Source organism: Triturus cristatus, chromosome 2_2, assembly GCF_964204655.1.
Source record: "Triturus cristatus chromosome 2_2, aTriCri1.1, whole genome shotgun sequence".
Taxonomy (NCBI): domain Eukaryota; kingdom Metazoa; phylum Chordata; class Amphibia; order Caudata; family Salamandridae; genus Triturus; species Triturus cristatus.
Genome location: NC_140582.1, coordinates 1,143,335,849 through 1,143,361,778, shown reverse-complemented (window position 1 = coordinate 1,143,361,778; position 25,930 = coordinate 1,143,335,849). Strand labels below are relative to the sequence as shown.

The 25,930-nt window shown below is 48.0% G+C and overlaps 1 protein-coding gene across 1 annotated transcript in view; it reads left to right on the top strand.

Moving 5' to 3' along the window:
* The window catches only part of DDRGK1 (DDRGK domain containing 1), a 139,658-nt gene that overhangs the window by 16,588 nt on the left and 97,140 nt on the right, over positions 1-25,930 (top strand). The window contains exon 2 of the mRNA XM_085642685.1: positions 103-252. Within this exon, the coding sequence (XP_085498811.1) occupies positions 103-252 (150 nt within the window). The remainder of the gene's footprint in view (positions 1-102; positions 253-25,930) is intronic.

The window sequence follows — 25,930 nt, the reverse complement described above, 5'->3', positions numbered from 1 at the left end:
GCTAAGGATGGGGGAATGGTAGCTTTGTTGGCACACTGGATTCTGTGCTTCTGGTCTGTGACTGAGTCCGCGTTCAGTAAATGGCTGTATGTTTTATTTTAGATGAGCCGGAACGTCAGCAGAATGCGGCTGCACCTGTGGCGAGGCCTCGGCCGCAGGTGGAAGAGCGTGGCGAAGGGATGCCCAGGCGCCGGAACATGAACCGCGTCATCGCCCGGAGACGGGCTCAGCAGGTGGAGGAAGACGTTGAAGGTGTGTATATCTGTATTCTGTACGGTTTAACAAATCTACTGAGATCTCTTTTCTGTTGTTTGCTGTAGGCTTCAGATAGGACGTCAGACCCAACATGTGTTATTAATAAATGAACAAACAGAGTAGCGTTGTGGACTGCGTATTGAGGGATTGTAACTTACCTTGCCCAGCGAGACTCTTCACTTTTGCTGCTTTCTCGTCCCCCGCCGCCGCTACCACCACCTGCGGCCGCGGAGCGGGGACGCGACTACATCCCCCACAACCCCCAGCGGCTGAGGACCCGCCGACGCTGGTTTGGCGCCAGGGAGGCGCTTAAAAGATCGCCGGGATACCGACGGAGCGGGCTCAGAGTAGCGTTGTGGACTGCGTATTGAGGGATTGTAACTTACCTTGCCCAGCGAGACTCTTCACTTTTGCTGCTTTCTCGTCCCCCGCCGCCGCTACCACCACCTGCGGCCGCGGAGCGGGGACGCGACTACATCCCCCACAACCCCCAGCGGCTGAGGACCCGCCGACGCTGGTTTGGCGCAAGGGAGGCACTTAAAAGATCGCCGTGATACCCGCGTCGCGGGACCGCGCGCGGGCAGTGCCGGGCTAAGCCCGGGACAAGGGCGGGACCGTCTGTGGCCGTCCGGGGCCGGAAGAGGCCGGGCTGGGCCACCCCATTTGGCAGTTACAAGTAAGATATTTTACATATCTTCCCACACAGTTTGCGGTAAACACTATATTTCGAACTTTGCAGTCTTTGTGTTTACAGTACGCGTATATTTGTACCTCTCCACTGCTTGTGCCCATATTTTAAGTATGCCTATAACTTCGCCTATACAGCCATCCAAAGGCAAGACTACACTCTTGGGAGGCCCACGGAAAGGGACCCTTGACCACTTTCTGGCCAAAGCTGTTTCTAAGTTGGACAATGAAATAGCGGACACGGAACGTCGTCTGTCCCATGGTTTACTCTCTGATAAACGTTCCTCTCTGGGTTCTATACAGTTGATTCCGTCTCCCTCACCTGTAACACACAAACTGGTAAATATTTCTGCCTCAATTAGCGACCCGGGCATTCCGCTACTTCTTCAGGATCTGCCGCTGACAACAGACTCTCAGCGGGACTTAATCACCATTAACACAGGTGCGATGACTTCCCCACTCCACGCTATGGAAGGGGATCTACCGAATACGCCTCCAAAAATAAAACCAAGGCCTATTAGGAAAAAGATTTCCCCTAAACAACCCAGACTTGTGGCAACTCTGAAAAGAAAGAGGGGCGGTGCAGGAACAATAGGTAGCTGCTCCAAAGCGCCGAGGTTATCCCCCGGCTCTTCAAAATGCAAAGACACTATGCCTCCTTCTGCCCGCGACCCCAATGACTGTCTATTCCAGAGACTTGAACAACTCGTGAAGTCACTTCTTTTACCTCTCTATGAGAGAACAAAACGGCTAGCCGAGCAATTAGACACTCTAACAACTGTAACTTCCTCAAATGGTTCCTTATTGAAGGATCTGGTTATTTTTCAAACAACTGCTGACCAGAGGAAACAACCAGTTATGACCCCCGGAAGAGATGCAGCACTGTCTAATGACACAAACACTCAGCCTCCAGCCATTTCAGCTGTCTCCGAAATTGCGCCTACTTCCTCAGAAGAGAGGGAAAAAGTAGCCCCGCAAAAAACACTAGAAGGAAAAAACACCAGAATTTCCGGGGAGCCAAACTCACGACAGTTTTCTGATAGAATGGACGAATATATTGACTTACCACCCGAATCTGCTCCATATGTTATTATACTTACGGGTGTGCCAAAATTAAGTCCAGGAAAGAAGGAGGGGTTTGTGGAACTTAAACACAAAGTAATATACTGGTTAAGTAAGAACAGACCTCTGCCCTCAGATCTTAATGGTGAGATCCTATTTGTGCGAAGGCTGACCTGGCTTGGGTGTAGGCCTAAAGATATAGAAGGTGACATTGTGACTATAAATTTTAAAGATCAGAAAGTAGTCACTTACATAGCGGACTGGTTCCTAGAAAGAGGAGTAGAAGGAATATCAACACGGGTTTTGAGCTACTTTTATCCCCAATCCCTCCTTACTCTTCAAGGGAACAGTTCTATTCGTAGGCCGCCTAGACATACAAGATCAGTTGTAGCGCCCCATTACTCAAGACCTATTAATACTGTTCCTTTGTTTCAACATCCTAGAAACCCTAGTCGCTGGAAGGTTTCTCCTTCTTTTTCACCCTTTCCAGACAGGCCTCTTCTTCACCAACATCAGCACATTCATAGCTTACCACAGTATTCAACCTGGCCTATATCAGTCACAAACCGCTTTGAGGCACTTACAGATCTGGAAGACCCTGATTGACAGATAGAACCTAGCCTGGAGTCTGACCTACGTGGAGCTCCCATCTTGACTTCTAACACCCATGCTGCAACCTCATATCCTGGAACGGATATTGTTAATATTTGTAATACGGGAATCCTAAACTGTGTGGCACCTATTGATCAGCCACAAGCCAGTGGTGATAATTTATACCCTACGACTACTTCCAACTGTGACCGTTTAATACCTCTCAGCTCCCCTCTCCCCCAAACCTTAAAAATCAGAGCTGAAAATAAAAATGCTCTTGTTATGAGGGAAATAGGGGATGCTGATAACATCATCTCATGGAACGTTGCAGGCCTTTCTAATAAAATATCACACCAACCGTGGCTAGACATAGTTACATGTTATAGCTTTATCTGCCTCCAGGAAACGTGGGCTATAGATGAACTCCACATTCCAGGTTACCAGACCTTCCATGCTCCTGCACAAATAACCTCTCAGGGGAGAAATAAAGGAGGTCTGAGCACTTATGTTTTAATAACGCAGGGCATTAAGGTACTGAGACATACATTCACTGAGTATTACCAGATTTTAAATGTTAGTTGGGGGCGGGAAAGATCTCTAACCCTCATAAATTTTTATAATAATATCCCCAGTAGCAATCTAGAAAGCCAGATCGATAATCTCATGACGAGTGTCAATGCTATTAAGACCCACAGAAAGGGTGAGTCGGTGTTGATCTGGTTGGGCGACTTTAATTGTACTATTTGCCCACATGTTTCCAAAGGCATTTGCGGCCTTGGTAAACATAAGGACGACAACCCTACACATTTTGCTCATTCAAAACTGGGCGACACTCTTAATTACATGCTTTTTCATTTTAACCTGTCTTTTATCAACGAACTTTGCACCCCAAATACCCCCTTTAAACCAACCTTTCACGGGCGGGGATGCAATTCGACTATTGATTTTACTCTCCTATCTCCACCCAATGAAGGATTCGTCATCTCCTGGGAAACACTTAATGTTTTCTTCAGTGATCACTACCCAATTGTTTTTAATCTTAAAATTAGAACGATTCAGGAGATCCCTGTAGTTATACCTAAATACCATCTCAATATAAACTTAGCCACAAAAAATGGCTATTCTATAAAATGGGACAGGGTTGACCCTGCCGTTCTTTTACATACCTTAATGGGAACTAGCCTACCCGATATATTAGCCTGTCTAACAGAAACAGAGGAGTCATCAGTACTCTTGACTCCCTTCTTAAAAATCCAATCTGAACTGAAAAAATTATTAACAAAAGAGCGTCAACCTAACACTAAAATAGGCCATGGTTGGTTTGACAAAAACTGCACTAAAGCTCTTCAAAACCTAAAAAGGGCCCTGCATGAAATCATCAAATCACCTGCTGAGATTAGTAAAGCTAGAAAACTGTATTATTTGGCCATAAAAACCAGGAAACAGACTTTAAAGAAAGAGGCCTGGTCGGCCTTAATTGCAGCATCCAAATCTAGGGACAATACAGCTTTCTGGAAAGCGGTCAACGCTCCTTATTTACAGCAAAACCAGACCGATGTTATAGACATGGCTATAAACGGGGAAATTTGGGTAGATCACTTTAAAAACTTATATGACAACTTAGGAAACCTTAATTATGGTTACCCCCTGATTGACGGAGTTATTATTCAACCACTCACAATTCTACCGATTATATTCCCAATAGGGATTTCCTTCAATTGCATGGAGATTACTAAAGCAATTAAAGACAGCCCTTCAGGTAAAGCCCCCGGCCCCGACGGCGTCCCGATGGATGTCTACAAGGCAGAAATCGACCTTTGGGCTCCCCTGTTAACGAATGTTTTAAATAATTTTAATCGACATGGGCTCCCACCATCCTGGTCTGAAGCTATAGTCGTCCCAATTTTTAAAAAAGGAGACAGAAATGTCCCAACCTGCTACCGCCCAATTTCACTTTTAGATGCTTTAATGAAGGTAGCAGCGAGGGCAATTTTAAACAGAATTCAACTTTGGGCAGAGGAAAATAATGTATTATCCCATTTACAGTATGGTTTCAGTCCAGGAAAAGGGACCATAGAACAGAGTTTAAACTTGGCCTTAGTTTTATCTAAATATACGCAGGCAAAAAAGGGAAACCTTTTTGTTACATTCGTGGACCTGAGTTCCGCATTTGATTGCGTGAATCATGAGCTACTATGGTCCATATTATCTGAAATGGGCTTAGATTCTAATATCCTAGTATTTATTAGAACTCTGTATCGTGATGCAGGTGCTAGAGTCCGTTACGGAAACAAAGGCGAGTGCTCTGATAAATTCTCTATTAAGAGAGGGGTACGACAGGGGTGCATTTTAGCCCCCCTTCTTTTTACCCTATACATAAACTCTATTGGCCAATATCTAACAGAATCACAGCATGACTATCCAAAAATTTTAGGAGCTCCGACCCCAATACTCCTCTATGCTGATGATGCCGCCATTATGTCTCGGAACAAGATAGGCCTACAGAGGGCTGTCTTGAAGTTCGCAACTTATATGAATGAACGAGGGTTAAAAATTAACATTGCAAAAACATACACGATGGCTTGTGGTCCGGGAACAAAGAAATTGCCCTGTTCAATCTTTTTAGATAACAGCAGAATCGAGACCACGGACAACTTCTCCTACCTAGGAATACATTTTGACCGGAGGGGAAATTGGCACACAGCGATAAACGCTAGAAATTTGGCCCTCATCCGAGCTATTGGCGCGCTAAAACAGTTCTCAGCTAAATTAGGTGGCAGACCAGTGAAAGAGCTGATTGTTCTTTACAAGGCCAAATGTATTTCTACTGCCACCTATGGAGCTGGTCTCTGGGGTATTGAAAATGCACAACTATTACAAAAAACTGAAAATCAATTCTTGTGCTACTTATTAGGAGTTTCAAAATCTACATCGACCTATTTTATACACATTGAATTGGGCCTGCTGTATATTCTAGATATTATTAAAATTGCGCCTATACTCTTGTGGCATAAGATTTGGATTACTCCGGAGACCAAACTTAACAGAGACTTGATTACTGATTGTCTCAATCTCGACGGAGTAACCAACATAAAATGGCTCACATATGTAAAAAATATGATGACTGACCTTGGCCACCCTGAGTTTTTTATGGAGCCTTCAACCATGGAATCGGTCTCTAGGAAGACCTTAAGAGAGCTGGCTTTAAACCATCTTATAACTAAAAGATGGAATCTGGAAAAAATAAAAAATACAGTTCTCAACTACCAAAAAATAACCATGCAAGAAGGCCTCCAAAACTATTTATTAACTCAGCCTTCTTGTTATGCCCGAATGCTTCTCACTCGCCTTAGATTCGGAAATTTCTATCGTATGATTGCTTTCCCTTTTTGCAACTCCTGGTCGAATGAACTCCCACCCTGCCCCTGTGATGATACCTCTGCTCAATCCAACATTCATTGCGTCCTCTTTTGTAAATTCTATCAGCTGCCCAGGGGGGCATTTCTGAAACCACTTTTAAAGTCCTGGGGATTACGTACTTGTAGGTTGGCTATGATTAGGTTATTACAGCTGGACAATGAATGTACTATCATCGCATTAACAAGCTTTTTAAAGCTGGCTGTTAAGTTTCGGAGCTCAATGTACTAATCTTAACTGGATTCTTTTGTAATTCGATGAACTTTTCATTAACAGGGGACTATACCGATTGACTTTGACTATGTATAATCAAATCATTTTTAGAATTTTTATCTTTATATATATATGTATGAATATTCTGACGTACGCTTTTATGATTTTAATCTCAAAATCGAATAAAGCTTTCTTGATTGATTGATTGAAATGAACAAACATATTCATGATTTCATTGAAAGTTCACTGCTCCGGGTGTTAGTTAATGCCTTGTATAATTTTGTCTTGACACAGCGCGAATCAGAATAATATTTTATGACACAATTTCCCCCTTTTTTTTTTACATTATCAGATGCCACTATCGACAGAATAAAATGGTTATTTAATTAAAATGCACTGTTCTCGTATGCACGTTATGTACCGTACCACCGCGCCCCGCTTTACTTTGCTCCTAAAATCACTTCTCCACTTTGCACTCACATTAATGTTAAATCGTTTTATGAACACTAGATGGCGATCAAGTACAGATTCTGTCTGCGGGTTAAAGCAAAAAAAAAAAACGCGTTGATAGAGAAGTCAACCCAATTTTGAGGGAAAAAACATAGCTTTCCAGGTCTCTCGTTGTTCCGATTAGTCTCCTGGTGCGTAATGTAGCGACGGATCCATGTAAGCCAGAAACGGAGGTGTGGGAAACTGCAACTTTTGGAAAAGATAAAACGTGGAGGAGTTATTCGCACATTTTAAGAGGAATGTGATGGCTAACTGGAGCGTAGCCAGGCTAGTGCCGGGGTGTTTAACACGCTGTGCCACACAACGGTAAGACATCATCTGAGCTTTTAGTCTTTTAAGAGAAGAGCTACCCTGAAACAATGAACTTCGAATACCGAAGGAAGACGATAACGGGTACCAAGGGGACAGTACCCAAGATTACCCGCCACATTCAGCGAGACGCATGCATATATTAACTGATTCACCCGAGCCCTACCAGCGTGTGCACCCATGCGCCCCTCAACTCGTTTAGGGTTTTTTTTTCTTGTGCACTCTGACTGACGTTTTGCAGCATCCTCCTGTTTTCTGGATTAGTAGTCGAATAACCTTTCTCTGGGGCTTGTGATAAGGCAGTAAAGCGAGCTGGTCACCCATCGCCTTCCAAATCCTGCCAGCTTGTTACCACTGCGCCTGGCTTTAGCCGGTACTGGGGTCCGAGGGAACGCAGTGCGGGCCCCTAAAGACCAATCACTAAAAAAGGGGCTTTCCCATAATTGACTGTCCAGTTTGTTCCCCCTAATGTATGCTTAACTTTTTCCTTTTATAAATTTTATTTTTAAATGAGCATTTTTTTGTATTACTAAACTCCAGTACAAAACACGCCAGCTGAAGGGGCCAAATGAAACGGGTAAATGCTCTTTATTGAGAGAAGAGCATTATAGTTGTATCTTACACTACTTACAGTATATGAAGGTCAAATAAGTAAATGCTTTATTGATAGTCAATAAAAAAGTCAATAAATACTGATAATATACAAGAGTAAATTGGCTGATAAGCCCAATTATACCTCATTCATATAGATACAAGGCTGATACATTTTTTGCAGACGTCAGTCTTTACCAAACCCACATTGAAGTGCACATTTACGAACACATTTGGCTGGCGGAAAGTGGTTCAGTTCCATCCGAACAGAGTTTTATCCAGAGTTAATCACTGAGCAAAAAATATCTCTGCTCATAAAACGGGCCGCCATCGCAGCTCAGATACAATCCGTGTTATGTGGGGGGGCGGGGGCTGGGGGTACAAGTCTCTTGCAGTTACACATTCTGTAGCTTTCGTTCCGCCTACTGTCTCTAAATGCAAGATTAGTAATTAACGAAGAAGGAGAAAGTGGGCGTCAGGAGCGCATCTTTTTAGTTGTACCTGAGGAATGTATTTCAAGTCATTCGTGTAGATCTTTGAAAATGATGACTTGTGTTCTGTGGCTCAAGCACCGTTAAAGTTGAACCTACAAAGCTGGAGTGGAAGGGTTGATTATTTTCAGGGTAGAGTTCAACAATTTAGAATAGCCCCCCCCCCCACCCAGTGGTTATTTATTTATTTCGTAATCCGGGTGCATGCCGGAGCGCTCTCAGTTATTACCAGACATCGGTGATACGAGTTAATCATGGAGAGAAACATAATGGGGCAGCTTGCATCATCCGGGTCTTGAAGAGGTGACGCTGCATCATAGTTCCCAAACCGATATATTCGCTTTGTCTGCATCAAAACGAGTCACCGAATCAGCGTTCAGCAACGAGGAGAAGGTGAAAAGACCGTGAAAGTAAGAAAGCAACTACAGATCTGCATAATATGAAGCTAAAAGCTTAGGAAATAAAGGTTTGCATAACTCCCTGCAGAGCACGTGCATTGTAAGAGAGTAGGCGAGTGAGCACTCGCCCCCAGTCAACTGATCTGATCCCATGAGGCACAGGGTCAGACTGATTTGCATATGGCCATGCCTGAACTGGGGTGGCGGAGTGGGCAAAAGAACGGTGATGGATCAAACCCAGATCTGTTGACTGGGTGTGAGTGTTTGATTGGTTCTGATGCTCCGTCCTTCACCACCCCCTTTTGTACCGCTTTGTTCGCCATAAGTTGGCAGGGTATGCTCAGACGTGAGTCCCTTGCTCACTTTGCCACTGGATTAAAGCAAGCCTGGCTGAAGACGGCTGAAATGCCAGAAACCGGTCCTAGGAAGCTTGTTTCCAGTCCAGGGAGGACCTGGCTTGGCAGTTGGGCTGGACTGTTCCCATGAGGCACAGGGTCAGACTGATTTGCATATGGCCATGTCTGAACTGGGGTGGCGGAGTGAGCTAAAGAATGATGATGGATTAAACCCAGATCAGTTGACTGGGGATGAGTGCTTGCATTGTTCCTAAAAGCGAAAGGGAGTAGGAAGTCTGGCTGTCCAAGTCGGTACTGCATCTAGTGATGAGTGTCTCCAAAAAGCAAGTCCTAAGGTGTGTGAAGAGTAGGGTAGTGGTACTCCTGTGCGGGTAATCGTTGTGCCCTCACGCACCCTTGCGGGTGCAAAGCATCATCATTGGGCACTGCTCCTTGTGGGGGTGGCGCTGCAGTCCCTCACGGGCCCTCCTCGAGGGCGCTCTGTTGGAGATCTTTTTAGGAGTCGCCGCAGTTGTGCATGTGGGTGTGTGGGTTGGGTGAAGAGTGGTGAAATAAAATGGCCCGTTTGTACCCTTGTGGTTTTATTCGTGGGTCCTCAGGGTCAGATTAAAAATAAATCGGGGTTGGAGGCGCAGGTCGCGCTGAAATCGGTAGAGGGAGGGAAAAATACTGTCCCGCTGCTCTCAACCCGTATGTGAGTCTAAAATTAAATAGTAAGTGTATTGTGGGTGGTCGACATGTTTCGCGCTGCCCGTGGTCCCTAACAGATCCCTTAGCGCTTCATCAGGACCTTTGTGAGGAAAAAAAGGGGGAGAAACAAAGGGGGATCAGGGAGAAAGACACCCTATATTCCCTTACTACTGTGTGACAAGTGAGTGTCACACGGGTCGCCCAGGAGGAAGATCCGGTTTCCAGACTGCACCAGAGGGGAGACACTTTACCCTTCCCATCCTGATGGGGTTCCGCCGCAGAAACCTTTTTAAATAAAAGGGAGGGCTCCGAACATGGGACACGATTAAGATGTGCCCACTTATAAGTTACCGTGACACTCACTTGTCACACTGTAGTAAGGGAATATAGGGTGTCTTTCTCCCTGATCCCCCTTTGTTTCCCCCCCTTTTTTTCCTCACAAAGGTCCTGATGAAGCGCTAAGGGATCCGTTAGGGACCACGGGCAGCGCGAAACATGTCGACCACCCACAATACACTTACTATTTCATTTTAGACTCACATACGGGTTGAGAGCAGCAGGACAGTATTTGTCCCTCCCCCTACTCATTTCAGCGCGACCTGCACCTCCATCCCCGATTTATTTTTAATCTGACCCTGAGGACCCACGAATAAAACCACAAGGGTACCAACGGGCCATTTTATCTCACCACTCTTCACCCAACCCACAGGCACAACTGCGGCGACTCCTAAAATGATCTCCAACAGAGCGCCCTCGAGGAGGGCCCGTGAGGGACTGCGGCGCCACCCCCACGAGGAGCAGTGCCCAATGATGATGCTTTGCACCTGCAAGGGTGTGTGAGGGCACAACGATTACCCGCTCAGGAGTACCACTACCCTACTCTTCACACACCCTAGGACTTGCTTTTTGGACACACTCCTCACTAGATGCAGTACCGACTTGGACAGCCAGACTTCATACTCCCTTTCGCCTTTAGGAACTGATACCACTTCCAGTGTTCGTGCTTAACCTTTGGAGCATCGGTACAGGACCTCTCTTTCTAAAACTGCTCCACGTCCCCCCCTTACATTGTGGTTATATGCTTGCATTGTTCAACACTCCGTCCATCATCCTCTTTGGTTCTGCTTTGTTCGCCCTAAGTTGGCAGGGTATGCCCAGACGTGGGTCTCTTGCTCACTTTGCCACTGGATTCAAGCTAGCCTGGCTGATGACGGCTGATTAGCCAGAAACCGGTCGCAGGATGTTTGTTTCCAGTCTAGGGAAGCCATGGCTTGGCAGTTCGGGCTGGACTGTTCCCATGAGGCACAGGGTCAGACTGATTTGCATATGGCCATGTCTGAACTGGGGTGGCGGAGTGAGCTAAAGAACGGTGATGGATTAAACCCAGATCAGTTGACTGGGGGTGAGTGCTTGCATTGTTCAACACTCCGTCCATCATCCCCTTTGGCTCTGCTCTCTTCTCCATCTAATGCCTGCCCTTTCACGTCAGGCAGCTTATCCATCTTCGAGGTCTAGCGCTGGGAAACTCCTCATTTTTGAGGCAGCTCTGAGCTTTATATATCCCCTTAACATAACATAACACGTTCCTCTAGTAAAGCCTGACTGCTCTTTGCCTCTTTACCAGGACTGAACTAAGTATTTATTATTATGAATCCAAGGACCATCTTTGGGGTCTGTGAGAGTATTGAATAGTGTAGCATAACCAGCCTCACTACATAATTCTCCACCTTCCTACATTGGTGTTACAGCGGTGGGTTCCTTGACTTGTGTTTCGCAGTACCACTTGGTCATAAGTGATTTTTGCATGTGCGATCCACTATTGACTTTAGACCCAAAAAGATATTTTTTTATTTTTTTAAATTTGTTTGTACAATGGGAATTTCAGGGCCCTGTGTAGGTCGCCATTCCAATAGTATCAAAAAGACCTACAGAGTTAGGAAAAGGTTTTAACTTTAAAAAAAAAATGTTGTAAAAAGGTCTAAACTTTCAGGTAAAAGGTTAAGCACAATGGAGGTTGACATGACTCTTGACCTGTCAGTTATCCCAGCCCTGAAGATCAGTGCTCTAAGGGTGTTGCGCAAAGCTAGAGGCATTAGCTGCAGATCTACAGCTGAAAAGGAAGACCTGGAAAGGGCCCTCAGCTCCTATGAGAGAAAAAGGCAAGAGGGGAAGGGTCATTCCTCAAAAGAAGACTCGGAAGAGGGTGAGAATGGTGCACTGCCCCAGACTGACCATGATGGAGGAAGAAGATGAAGACCCACGCTCTCCACCATTTTCCAGACCCACTTCACCAGTGGGAAGTGACAGAAGTAATTGTAGTAGACCCCCCTACTGGTAAGGCGGTAGCAAGCCTTGAGGAAGAGCTTGGCCTCCTCTCACTAGAGAAGAGAAAGCTTCAGGAAAGGAAACTAGCCCGTGAAGAGTGAAGGGTCAAGAAGGGCTTGAAGCCCAAAGATGGTAGCAGCAGTTCATAGTCATAATAACTTTCTTTTATGGATGCCATGTGCCTCCGAATAAAGAAAACAATACACACATGTTAAAACATATAAAAATACATCATAAAAATACATTTCCTAAAAGAAAAATAAAGCTAATCCAGTTCAGCATTAACATAACACATTCCATGCGTTGGAGCTAACTTGTTCGGAGTACATTGTGCTACAGGCCTGGATAGCCGATCTCAAGAAAGAGCCTGGGAGGAGCCTAGCGCTTGACCAAGATGGCCGCGTGAGCTTTGAGCTCCCGAGACCCTCGTGCCCTCCGTCGACTATCCTGTCTCTAATCCTGTTTGCATAAATGGCATCGTGCAGATGACTTGTCAGGGAGGCGATTGATGCTACCCGCAATCGGATCGCCCACCGGGAACCGGAGTTATGCATGGCGGAAGATTGAGGCCTATCTCCGAGGGATGCCAGGGGCTAGAGTTGGCAGGATGCCCGACCTCTAATTGAACAACAGCGGCCAGGCAAGGTGTGAACTACCGGACGGAGGTCCCCATCCTTTCACTTTCACTTTCTCGCCCTTTGTTTGCCCTGCCCAGGGAGTGCTCTCGGCTGCTTTATTATCATTTGGACGCTCTGCACGCCACTCTGGCGGCCCATCGCAGGACTGAGCACTCCTGACTCCTTTCGCTGAGAGAGGGTCGTCCTGTTTGAACCGACCTGCTTGAGCCAACCATGTCGGGCAAAGCAGAGGTGGATCGTTTGAAGCCTAAGGCCACCAGGCGGGGAGCCTATACTCAGGCCAATAATATGGACCGCTATGCCCAGCAGAAGAGGTGGACCGAGCCAGTCGCCGGATGCACAGAAGACTGCCTCACCCTTGGCCCCGGAGCTCTCGCTCCAGGATGTCATGGGCGCGCTCGAAGGGCTGCAGACTTCGATTGGGAGACAGTTTGATGCCCTGGCGCACAAAGTGGATACCATCTTGGTGGACGTTAATCTGATCCGCGCGGATTTGGGCAAAACAAATGAACGAGTTAAAACCCTGGACCTCAAGACCACGGGCCTCGCTGATGATGTCTCGGAACTACAGACCGAGGTCCGTAAGTTGCGGACCGAGAGTGATCTCGTCGCCCGTCGGCTGGAGGACTTTGAGAGCCGGGCCAGGCGCAACAACGTGCGCGTTATCGGGGTCCCGGAGTCCTCGGACGAGACTTCTGTAGACCTGCTAGTGGAGGACTTGGTGCTTAACCATCTGCAGCCTAAGGGTCTTGGGAAGTTTTTCGCAGTTGAGAGGGCCCATAGAGTGCCGGGTGGTAGGCCCAAGGTGGGAGCCCCACCGAGGCCGATTGTCGCCCGGCTCTTTCATTTTCGAGATCGGGACGCTATCCTGCAAGCATCGAGGGTGACGGGCCCGGTCCCCTTCCAGAACGCGTCGGTGAATTTCTATCCTGACTTCACCCAGCAGGTGCAGAGGCAGAGGCAGGGCTTCCTGGGGGTGAAGAGGCGGCTTCGGGAGAGGGAACTGAAATATGCCATGCTCTTCCCTGCCAGACTAAGTGTGGTGTACGAAGACCGAACATTCTTCTTTGAGTCGCCTGTCATGGCCGATGAATGGCTGGACGCTCTGCCCCGACGACGGACGGGAGAGGACACTGCCGCAGACGGGGACAGTGGCCGGGATGAACAAGGTTGATGTCTTCGGAACCGGACTGACTCGATTTGACTCTAGCTAATGACTTGAACAGAATGCAGTAAATACGGAGGGTTGTGGGAGGACGAGGGGAGCTCTTTCCTCCCTTAGGGTACTTTTTGTAGATTTTGGGTTTGGTAGGGCGACAGGCACACTGCAAGTTGGGGGGGCTTTGTAAGCTGCAGCAGGGGTGCAGGGTGGGGGGGATAGTTGGGATTTTGGGTTTGTTGTTGGGGGGTTCGTTTCTGCAAGGCGTATTGATTATTTTCAGGACTGTTCCATGGTGGCTCTTCGGGTGTGGGGTGGGCCTCCTTACGTTTGGGGATGGGGGGTAGGGGTTTAAGTGTTATTAGCTGGAATGTTAATGGTTTGGGGGATCGCATTAAGCGCGGGATTGTTTTGCAATTCTTGAAACGGTCATTGCCGGATGTCGCCCTACTGCAGGAGACGCACCTCATAGGTAACACGTGCTATGCTCTTAATAGGAAGGGTTATAAATTCATAGCTCATTCGGGATTCTCCTCTGGGTCCAGGGGTGTGGGCATCCTAGTCAGAGCCTCGCTACCATTTGAGGTGGACTCCACCATTGTTGACGATAGGGGGAGGTTTGTGGCGGTGGCGGGGCGGTGGGAAGGAAGAACTTTGGTTTTAGTTTCGGTTTATGTCCCGCCGGCCCTGCAGGCCTCCACGTTTACAGATCTGGGTAGGGCCTTGCTGGATCTCCCGGGGGGTATGCTTGTGGTGGGGGGTGATTTCAATGCTGTCGGCTCTGTGCTGCTGGATAGATACCCGCCCAGAGACACAGGGGGGGCTCAGAAGTGGCTTCCAGACTTTTTAGACACACTTGGCCTGATAGACTGCTGGAGGCTCCGGCACCCCACACAGAGCCAATACACCTTCCACTCCGGAGCGCATGGTAGCCTCTCTAGGATTGATTACCTGCTCACTCTGGCTGCGCACGCCTCAATGGTGTCCGAGGCCAGGCACATGGCGCGTGGTATATCGGACCATTCGCCAGTGTGGGTCAGGCTGGATGTCGGCCGTGAAGGAGGGGGAAGGGTGGCTCCTATTAACCCTTGGTACTTCCGAGACCCCAAGATGCGCAGCGCACTGGTGAAGGCAGTTGATAATTTTTTCAAGGACAATCAGGGATCCGTGGACTCGGCAGTGTCGCTGTGGGAAGCATTTAAGACCGTGCTGCGAGGGGAGGCCCTCTCCCTTGTAGTGGCGGCCAAGCGGCGGAGAGATGGCGAGGTTATGCAGGTTGAGGAGGAGATCGTGGCTTTGGAGGGAGCGCTAGAGGAGGAGGTTACAGAGGCCTCACTGCATGAGCTGAGCTTGAAGCAAGCCAAGTATAAGGACCTGGTGACGAATGCCGCTAAGACCCTCAGTAGGGAACAGCAGGGCCGCCTGTATGATATTGGTGACAAGGCCGGGAAACTCCTAGCTTGGCTGGACAAAAAAGAACGGGTTAATAGAGTAGTGCCGGAGTTGACGGGAGAGGGGGGAGAGGTGATTGTGGAACCTGAGAGGATTGTACAGTGCTTCACAGACTATTTCCGTATGGTCTATGCCTCAGTGTCGGATAGGCCGCCCGAGGACTCGCGTGACCTCTTGCGTGATATCGCTTTGCCCTGTCTTTCTGACGTAGATAGGGATGATCTGGATGGAGACATAATGGTCGATGAGGTGGCGGGAGCTATCCGCGCGCTGAACTCGGGCAAGGCCTCGGGCCCGAATGGCTTGCCAATTGACCTGTATAAGCTGTTTCCGGATAGGGTTGCCCCTCACCTGCGCGCCATGTTCGTGGAGGCGCGGGGGAGTGGGACCCTCCCGTTGGATCAGCGACTGGCGACAATTGTTGTTATACACAAAGATGGTAAACCCCGAGATAAGTGTGCCTCATATAGGCCTATCTCACTCCTTAACGCCGAGCCGAAGATTCTGGCTAAAATCCTTGCGGCCCGATTGATCAGGGTACTTGGAGACCTGATCCACCCGGATCAATCCGGTTTTATTCCGCATCGTAACACTGCGTTAAACCTTCGGCGCCTTCATGGTGTAATCGCCAGGGCGGGCACGCTGCGTGAACCAGCTGTTGTGGCGTCTCTCGATGCCACGATGGCCTTTGATACGGTGGAATGGGCATATTTGTGGGCTGTGCTGGCCAAGTTCGGCTTTGGCCATGGTTTTGTGAGCTGGGTGAGGTTGCTGTATGAGGGACCCCTTGCGAGTGTGGTGGTAAATGGCCGGGCGTCGACTCTGTTTCAGCTTGGGAGGGGCACTCGGCAAGGTTGCCCCCTGTCGCCATTGTTGTTCGCCCTCGCCCTTGAGCCGCTGGCAGCGTGGATACGCTGGCACCCGGATATACGGGGACTTAGATGGTCGCCCGAACACGAGGACCGCATTTCGCTATATGCTGATGACATCCTGTTGTATCTTGCCTCGCCCAAGAAATCACTTATAGTGGTCTGTGACGTTCTTGCATCCTTCGGTAGGAATTCGGGTCTCGTCATCAACTGGAGTAAATCGTATTTATATGTTCTGAGTGGCGAGGTTCCACCGATCCCGCGAACTTGCTCGATCCAGATCGCTCAGCGGGGCTTCGTGTATCTGGGGATCTTTATCTCCACGGACTCCGCTTTGCGGTATGAGAGGAACCTGCTCCCCCCCCCTAGCGCGCCTGCGGCGGGATGTAGAAGGCTGGCGGAGGCTGCCGCTCTCCCTCGTTGGGCGCGCTGCCTTGTTCAAAATGATGTCTCTTCCCCGGTTCCTCTACGCATTGCAGAATACTCTAGATTGGGTACCGGCCAACTACTTTCGGGAGATCGAAAGCCTCCAACGAACGTTGTTGTGGGACGGGCGGCCGCGAATAGCAATTGCTAAGTTGACGCTTCCATGGTATGATGGAGGTATTGCGCTTCCAGACATCCAACGCTACTATTGGGCCACCCAGCTGAGCGCGATTAATCATGGTCTCTATGGCCCTGCCCTCAGCCCTGGTTATGCCATGGATAGGTGGTTGCTGCGTGGTGGTAACTATCACAGGGCGTTGTACTCGCGGTCCCTGGACTCGTCCCTCACGGGGCCCACTGGGGTGGCGGTGCGTGTGTGGAAGATGGCAACTGACTCGCTGGGTTGGAAGGATAGGCTCACCCTCGCTACCCCGCTGTTTGAATCTGAAAGATTGGGTAGGCTTTGGCATACAAAAGGTTTTGATAAATGGGACTTGATCGGCATCTCCAGGGTCGGAGATGTGCTGATTAAGGGGAGGGTGAAGTCCTTTGAAGAGTTGCAGAAGGAGTATGAGCTGGGGACATCCGAGTTTTTCCGCTATGTTCAGGTGCGTCATGCCCTCCGGTCAGTCCTCATGGAGGGTGAGAAGGTGCCCGAGTCCTCTCCTTTGGAGGACCGGATCCTTGATGGCCATATGCCTGAGAGCACGATCTCGCTCATCTACAAGAAATTGATAAATGTCCGGGCGGATATGCTTCTGGGGCTGCGGGACCAGTGGACTAGGGATGGACTCGAGTTGGATGACGAGGATTGGCAGTCTGCTGTTTCCTCTCCCAAGGAGGTTGCGATCCCGTCGCGTCTGAGGCTGGTGCAGCTAAAAATACTGCATCGAGTGTATGTGACGGGGCCAAGGCTGGTTCATATGGGATTCTCTGAGGAAGGCCTATGTAGGAGGGGATGTGGTATGGTGGGTACTTTCCTGCATATCATTTGGGAATGTGGTGTCATCACGGAATTCTGGAGGAGAGTCCATGCAGTGATGGGGGAGGTGACGGGCATTGCTATGCAGCCGGAAGCGCGGTGTTGTCTCCTGAATGTCTGGGGGCCCACTGATCACGATGAGGCACAGACCCAATGGGTGACTCTGGGTAACATGGTCGCTAAGAGAGATATCGCGCGATTGTGGGGCTCCGTGGGACCCCCCACATTGACCGCGTGGAAAGAAAATATGGACTGGAGTATGCTCAGGGAAAAGACAGTATATTGCGCTAGAGGCCGCCCTCGGAAGTGGCACGCCATCTGGGGGCGGTGGAATCAATACAGGGGGGGAATATGTCTTGCCCCTGATTTGGATCCCCCCGAGGAACAGCTTTCTTCTTGACATTCTTTCCAGCTCAGTATATAAGATGTGATGGTTAATTGACTTCTTGGGCCTCTGCTGTCCCCCTTCTTCCTCTTATCACAGTACTGTGACTGTTAGATGATTGGGGTCCGGCCTCCCCTGGGGGGCTATCACCATGGGCATTCAGTGTTCTTGCCTTGCTGGGGTTTGTTGTGTGTTTGTGTTTATTTAAAAATGGAATCTTTTCACTGCTCCTTTAATGCAATGTGGACGCTTCTTTGTCCTTCTCTATCGAAGCTGCCGAACCTCCGGGTTGTCGGCTGAATAGCTGTGTCCAGACTCTTGAAGAAATAAAGGTTTTAAAAAAAAAAAAAAAAAAAGAAAGAGCCTGCATGTAAACTCCTCTCATCGTCTGGCAATTGTAGCAAAAAGCTGAAGGCAGCCCTAAAATCCCTGGTATTACGCCTTTTTAGTGAGCAGTAGTGAAAAGTGCTTTGTATATCTGGTATAAAATTAGCAAAAAAAGTGCAAAATGCCTCATGGACTGCCCAGATATCCCATCACAGGGGCAGGGACTCGCATCAAGATCCATCTGGAAGCCCAGCGGGAAGCACTCCCAATATTTTACTGTGCCTGTCCTGAAACGAAACAGTGGCCACTCGCTCTAAAGAGGTAGATAGTAGGTGGACTTTCTGCGACTCTGTTCATGTAAGCTGCCACACTTGACTTCCCCCTTACTTTATTCATTCTTGTGGAGCAATCAAGATTATATAAAGCTTTCTGCACATGTCTTTTATTTACATTAGTATTAACCCCAAGATCCGTAAAAACATGTTGCAGACTGATCTTTCGAAAGGTTGACTACACACCTGCCAGCCATGGAATTGAGAGTCCCTTTTCACACTCTAGGCTATCAGCCCTGCGTCATCCACATACCACATATAGGAGGAAAGGGAGAAACAAGCCTTTAACTTTTGGGACGTCAGGGGGATAGTGGTTAATAAAGGGTGGAGCTTATTAATATCTAAAAGTGGGGCTAATACTCTCCCTAATCTCACCCCACCCCCTACATCGTCAGAAACCTCTCGATAAGTGCTAATTCTGGCTTTCATACACCTGTGCAGATATGCTAAAAACGTGCCCAAGTGCTTCATCCATTCTGCAAGAAAGGAAGATTTACCATAACTTTGAGCGATTGGCACAGTCAAACGCTGAGGTCAGGTCCATAAATGCCAGATATAAAGGGGATTGTTTGGCAACAGTATAGTTTCCTATACTCAGACTCAAATTCAGACATTGCTCAACTGTTCCAAACTGGTTTCTAAACCCATACAGGCAAGGATACAAAATAGGCTCGTCCTGTATTCACTCCTTAATTCTGTTCTACAGGATGCACCCTAAAATGTTAACTGTTGCGTCAGTTATGGGTATGGGCTTGTAACACCCCGGCTGAGATAGTTCACCTTGTTGAAAATAGGTATAATGACGGAAGTTGTCCAGGAGCTAGGTAATGGAGAGTTGGCAAGATTGTTAAATACGTTCATTAATAATGGGGACCAGAATTCGGGGCTACACTTTAAGATCAATTGGTACACCATCCGGGCGAGGGGCTTTGCCACTAATGCTCAAATTGCTGGCATCTTCTGCTTCACTCAAGGTTACCTGGGCGATTATTAATGACTAGGAAGAGTTCAGTAGCGGCATGCAAGTCTCGCTGGGGATATGGCAACTAATTGTGTTCACAGTTTAGTTCATTCGTCTCATATCCAATACGGCTGCACAAAAGAGTTTATTATTCTTCTTGTTTGTCACCAATACAAGCGAATCCCATTGTTGCGCTAACACTGCCCTCCGCCACCTAGAGGTAACCTCTTTGTATTGTCTTCGTAGGGTGGCCACCGCCGAGGGAACCCTGGGTTTCACAGCAAGAGCCCTGCGCAATAAACGGTTAGCCACTGAGCATTCATGGTTGAACCACCTGGGCTTGTTGGATGCAGGTAGAGATGGTTTTTAATAGGGCTTTTCTTATATTAATACAAAGGTTATTAACAGCTCCTACCACCTGATGTTCTGTATTTTCTTCTACTAAACCAGCCTTGACCAGCCCTACATTTTCTTTAATTATTTGAATAAAAACTTAGTCTGGCTCCTGAAGTCTCCACACCAATCTTGGGTTATTCGTTGATGGTTGGACATTACTTCCTCCACTATCCACTCTGAATTGTGGCTTTGGTGGCATTAAAAGTGCTACTTCAATAGGATTATGCTCCCCGAATGTAAGCTCTATCAAGTTAGTTGAGATAACGAAATAATTTTGGAGGAACAGCCTCTGCTCCTATAGTTAGGTGCTGTAGGATCTTTTACACCTGCCACTTCCATTACATTATTTAAATGATGGTAGGCCAGATAGGTCATCGGCTCTAAGCCTTTAGGGTCGAAGCTTGCCAAAGCTCTTAAAGCAGCGCTAGGTAGAATAATCTGCGGGGTTAATTCATTCAAATCTCCTGCTAAGCAAAGGTGGTCCTAATGCCCTTTATAAACAACACTACTTAGCAGCGAATTTATATGATCAAATAAAACTTGGAATTTAGTATTGATAAAATCATTATTATAAAAATTAACTAGATACAAAGTCAAGGCCCTTTAATACCTCACATTTTGAAAGCTATTATTGGAAGTCTCAAGGGCCCTGGCACAGCCACCGGGTGATAGGTTCATCCAATTGGCTAAACCCCCTGATGCACGACCAAAACGGGGGGGAGTTGCCGGAATACTGTGACACTGGAAACCATCAATTTCTCTTGTCTGGGTAACCTAGGTTTCCTGGAGCATAACAATATCATAATGCCTTCTAAAAGTTTGCCACTCAGGTTGAGTGATCTTAGAATGAAGCCCTGCCACAGTCCAGTTTAGTTTCTTCAATACAGCATCACACAGGCCAAGAGCTTCTCGTGGGAGCGATGGGGTAGCAGGTTTGAATGGTGTCACTTTACAGGTGGATGTTATTTCCTTACTATCATCAGGTATAGCTCCCAGTCACTCTACATCAACAAGATGGCGCAGGGCAGAAAACCTATTCTGACATATCAATGGGGGCCTGAACTTAAGTGGGTCCGGTTGGCAAGAAGGGACATTCATCATTCTTGGTTTATAGAAATATCCTAGGAGAAGTGAAAAAATTGTAGTTGCATTACAATCACTAACCTATTGCATCTTCAATATGTTTTTTACACGAAAGGGATTTCGAAAATGTATCACAATGCAGTCCCCATCGATATCCTTATTTGAACATCCCACCCTCCACACCATAATGATTGAATTTGTGCCCCTCAGATTAAAGTGCTTGTTTGCCAAGCCAGTGAGCAGTTCGGTTGCGTAGCTGTTCCCAAGATTCCATTTGGTCACGTCTGAGGGGGGGAAACTCCAGCCAGGACCAGAATGTAGGGGCAAGCTGCAGGAGGCAAGCTCAGAGTCTCTCTGATGGGAATGAGGCATGGTCCGATTTAGATCTTGATTAATTGTCCTGCTCCCAAGTGGCCCTATATTTGATGTATTTATGTTGCCTGTATCTTCTATAAGTTGTTGACCACTGTAGAGGGCTCAATCAAATTAAATAAAAAACATATTGAAATCTGCGTTGCCAGTATGGCAAGATCCACCCACTGTAATTGCTGCTGCAGGCACCAAGAGAGTGGGCCTAACCCAGCCTCTTCTGGCCGCGGACCGGCGCAGATGGACCAAGCTCTTGGCCTGGTCTTCAACCGGGCACATTCTGCTCTGCGGGACACAACAAATGACTTTCAGCGCGTCGCCTCCCGGACCCTGCCTTGCCTCAGATGTCTGGGGGACGAGGTCCCACCCCAGACCAAGCAATGCCCAGCAGTTTAGAGAGGCGGGCAGTAAACAGCCATGCACAATTGTAAAAGGGAAAAAGAGGAATCTTTCCACCCTAAGATCCCCAAACGGATCATCGCCAAGTTTAGGGATGGTGAGGATATTGACAAATGGGTTGCAGCCTTTGAGAGGCCCTGTAAAATGAGGATAAGTCACCAGCACTGGAGCTCTCTACTGTTGGAGTTATTCTCCGTGAAGGGCATAGATAGACTTCTAACCCTTAATGAGGATATGACTGAGTCCTGTCAGCATATGACAGAGACCTTGATGGAAGGATTTGGACCCACCACAGAGGAATACAGATTGAAGTTTAGGGACACTCATAAAGGACAAAACCAGACATGCGTGGTCTCTTCAGTCAAAGCACTCGAAGGCTGGATGAAAGGCAATGTGGTGGATACTTATGATTGGCTGTATAATTTAATTATTAAGGAGCACATTTTAACTAACTGTACCGCAGAAAAGTTACACCAGCATTTGGTAGATTCAGATCTTTCTAGCTCTAGAGAGTTAAGCAAGATGGCTGATGAGTTGGTAGGGCCAAAAATGCCCATAAAAACCCAGGGAATGGGAGCTCAGAAAGGGGGTGGTGTCTAGGCCCACAATCGGTAAAGGAGGGAGGTGGTAAGACCACCAAAGAGTCTCCCTCATTACCCCACAACCCTGAAAAGGAGGCGAATAAAACCCACCCTACCTCAGGCAAATAAAGTATGGGGTACCCAGGGCTAAATAAACTCTTACAATAGGCTGTGCTTTGACTGCCAGCAGGCAGGGCACCACAGAAGGGATGAATCCTGTAAAAGGCTGGTTAGCACTCGGCTGGCCAGTGGAGCCATTGGGGAGGACACCTCAGACGAGGAAGTCCTCTTGGCTTTAAACTGGGAGAATGGTCCACATGGTACGCTGGTGATCCCTGAGGGTGGTAGTAAGCCCTTTCACCCCCATTCAGGTGAATGGAATCCCTACCCTGAGAGGCACCAGTGCCAGTCATACCATAGTGGGTGACAGGTTATTGTCCCCAGATTAGTATATGCCAGGGGAAACATGAAAAGTAGGGGTAGTCCCAGGGGAAGTCACAACCAGGCCTGTAGCTTTAGTGCCCCTAGAAGGAGCGGATATAACTGTATGTGGCATAGGGGGCTAGTCTTGACCTTTCCATAGCTTGTATCCTAGGCAATGACCTCCCAGAGATTGGTCTGATACCAGAACGGGCGGACGCCCAGGGCGCTGCCCAGCCCAGCCCAAACATCCTAGACATCCTGTACCTAAAGTTAGGAGACTATGGCCCCAACAGAAAGGGAAAACAAGTAAGAGAAAGAATGGAAGCCAGTCTTACCTGGAGATCCAGTCAGCCAAGGGCATTCTACCCCAGTAAGGGAGAACCCCAAAGTTGGCACTGGTGAGGCCTCCCCCAAGAAGTCCTAAAAAGTCAGACAGATGTTCAGAATCAGGGTGTTCCGCCTGAGCTGACAGAAGGAGAAGTGGAAGAAGGGTGTCTGTCATAGGATGTGTCAGCATCCACACTGAACAGCTAGGGAGGTTCCAACAACTCACAGTTGCCCGTAAGGTAGCTCATTGACCGGTCAGTGGAGTGCTCAGGATATGCTTCTAGACACTGGCAGCTGTCAGTTACCTCTGTTGGGTGCTAACCTTCATGACAGCACTGTGCTTGGCATGGGAGACAGACCCCATGGCCAAATGTAAGTTATGCTGGTGATGGTGGTGTTGCTCAAGTGTTGGATGACCTCTGTGGGTAAGCTAGGTGTTGCCCTAGCTAAGATAGGGTTAGAAGAGGTGAGCACCTCACTACTCAAAGGAAAAGGGGAGGAAGGTAAACACAGAGCTGTAGTTAAGGTCCAGTTTAGATTGGTTCCTGTTACTGTTTAGATGGGTCAACTGCCCGGCGGGAGTGCCCTTGACAGAAGGATGTGAGGCAGAGTAGGACCTGCATTAGTTCAGCCAGTTTTCTTTACATTTTTCTTCACTGACAAGTCATGAAAACCCTATCTGGGTTGGGCTGAGTCTCCTGGACGTGTTGGCTGGCGGGGCGCGGGTTGTGTTAAAAAAACAGTTCTTTTTGCAAATGTTCCCCCACTTTTTGCCCCCCTTTGGACTACTAGATACTGTTTTTTGACTCCGACAGTGCACTGAAGCCTGCTAAACAGGCCCCAGTGACAGTGCTCTCTCCCTAAAACTGATATATGTGAATTGGTAACTCCGATTGGCAAGGACTTTAATCCCCTTGTAAATCTCGTCCCTAGTATATGGTATTGGTGGTACCCAGAGCAGGGATGTTAAATGTATCACCAGGGCCTGAAGCAGTGTTTGTGCCTCCCTTAGTCACCCATGTAATGTACTAACAGCAGGCCTGCTATTGAAGACTGCAAGAGCAGTGCAAACTGCCCGAATTAGACTTCGTCCTAACACCATCTGTGGCAAGGTCAAAGAACTATCTTTAATATGTCAGTCACCCCTAAGGAAGGCCTCCTCAGCCCGGGTGGCAGGGTGCAATATATTCAGGGATAGGACATATGAGGGCAATCTTATATGTCCGTATAGTGGTCCTTTCCATTAAAGGACACTATAAATTATAGGCTATCCATAGGATAACATGGGATGCCTCCTGGGCAATCCAGAGGTTTACAGCTCCATTATGTTACCGCCTAAATATGTCATGTTAGGTATCAAACAACATGCGTCCACACCCCTAACGCGAATCTCTTATCGGGGACGTGGCATGCACCCAGGTGGCTACCTGGTTGCCCCAGCCATTCCTGTGCTCTGGCTGGCAGCCCGCAGCTCCTGCTGCCAAGATGGGAATCTGATCCCCTGCCATGAGGTGTGAACTCTCCCAGGAGTCAGAAACAGTGGCTTGGACGGGAAGGAGGTCACACCTCCCTCCCTGACAGGATGGTTAGTGAAGTGGCACATCAAGGCAGTGAGCTTCAAAGCTTTAACTGCCTCATATATTCATCTAGCCTGCCATCCCCCTGCCCCAGGCACATTTGCACTCATGCAGGTGGGAAAATTATGTAGTCAAGAGGTGTACACCCCCAAGTGTCTAGCCCCACCTCTAGGGTGGGTACCTGGTCCATACAGCTGAGGAACACTTCTGCTATTTTTAAAAGTGGTAGAATAGAGGGTTCTGGGTAGAAAAGTTGACACCCATCCCAGATATGGTCACTTCAGGGGCAGATTACCCTCTGGGGCTAGTTTCCCATTGGCCACTTGCACCCACACCCTTAACACCACTACATCTAGGATTTAAGGGCCACCACTGGCTCCCGAACCTCAGTTCCGATCTGACTTGCAAGAGTGCAAAGAAGAGACCCGTGTCTGTGACAACTGGACCTCCACAAAGCAAAGGTGTGATACTCTGCACCTGAGTCACGACTGCTACTCGTCCAGGACCAAATCCTGGTACCCCCAGATAGAGGGACCCTTTTGAGAGCCAAAGGCATCACCAGTCTCCCCTAGACTAGTGGTATTAGTCCCCTCCAACCAAAGGTAAAAACAGTGCACCAGTACCAAAAGATCGCTGGCCATCAGGCCCTCAGAGGGATCGCCCAAAAGTAGATAACTGTGTTCCCCCGGACCTCCGGATGTCGAAATAACTTTCTGCTGTGCTTACCGCTGCCAAGGGTTAATGGTTACCTGTCCGGCAACCAGCAACTGTATTCGATGCTGCATCTCGAGGGAACCCCGTAAAACCTTCATCCGACATCAGCAGCTGTTTCGCTATCAATATTTTTCACCCTCTTCCCCACCAGCACCGTGTAAGTGGTAAAACAGCTCCTCGTGGTTCCCGTTCAGCACCTCGGACAGCCAAGACTACTCTGCACCCAGGCTTCAAGAGTCAGGTAAAATCGAACTGACTGTCGTAGCCTGGTCCTGGGACCCGCATCACCTTAACCCTCCTTGGGTTCCACTTAACTCCCCCTGCAAGTGACCGATTATCACTAGCAGTATTTTCCATTGACAGCAGTGATAAAGTTCTGCATTGATATTTTGCACTGATTTAATTTTGATTCTAAAATCTATAACTCCAGTTATAATCATCTGTATGATGTCATTTTGGTGTCTATATTTACATAAAAATCTGCTTTATTTTGTATAAATTGGTGTCGGTTTTTCTCTCGAGTTGTCAATTATTTATCACTCAAGTTGGTACTCTGACATGCTTAACAAATGTTCCTCTAGTAAAGCCTAACTGCTCTGTGCCTCACTACCATGACTGAGCTAACGATGTATTAT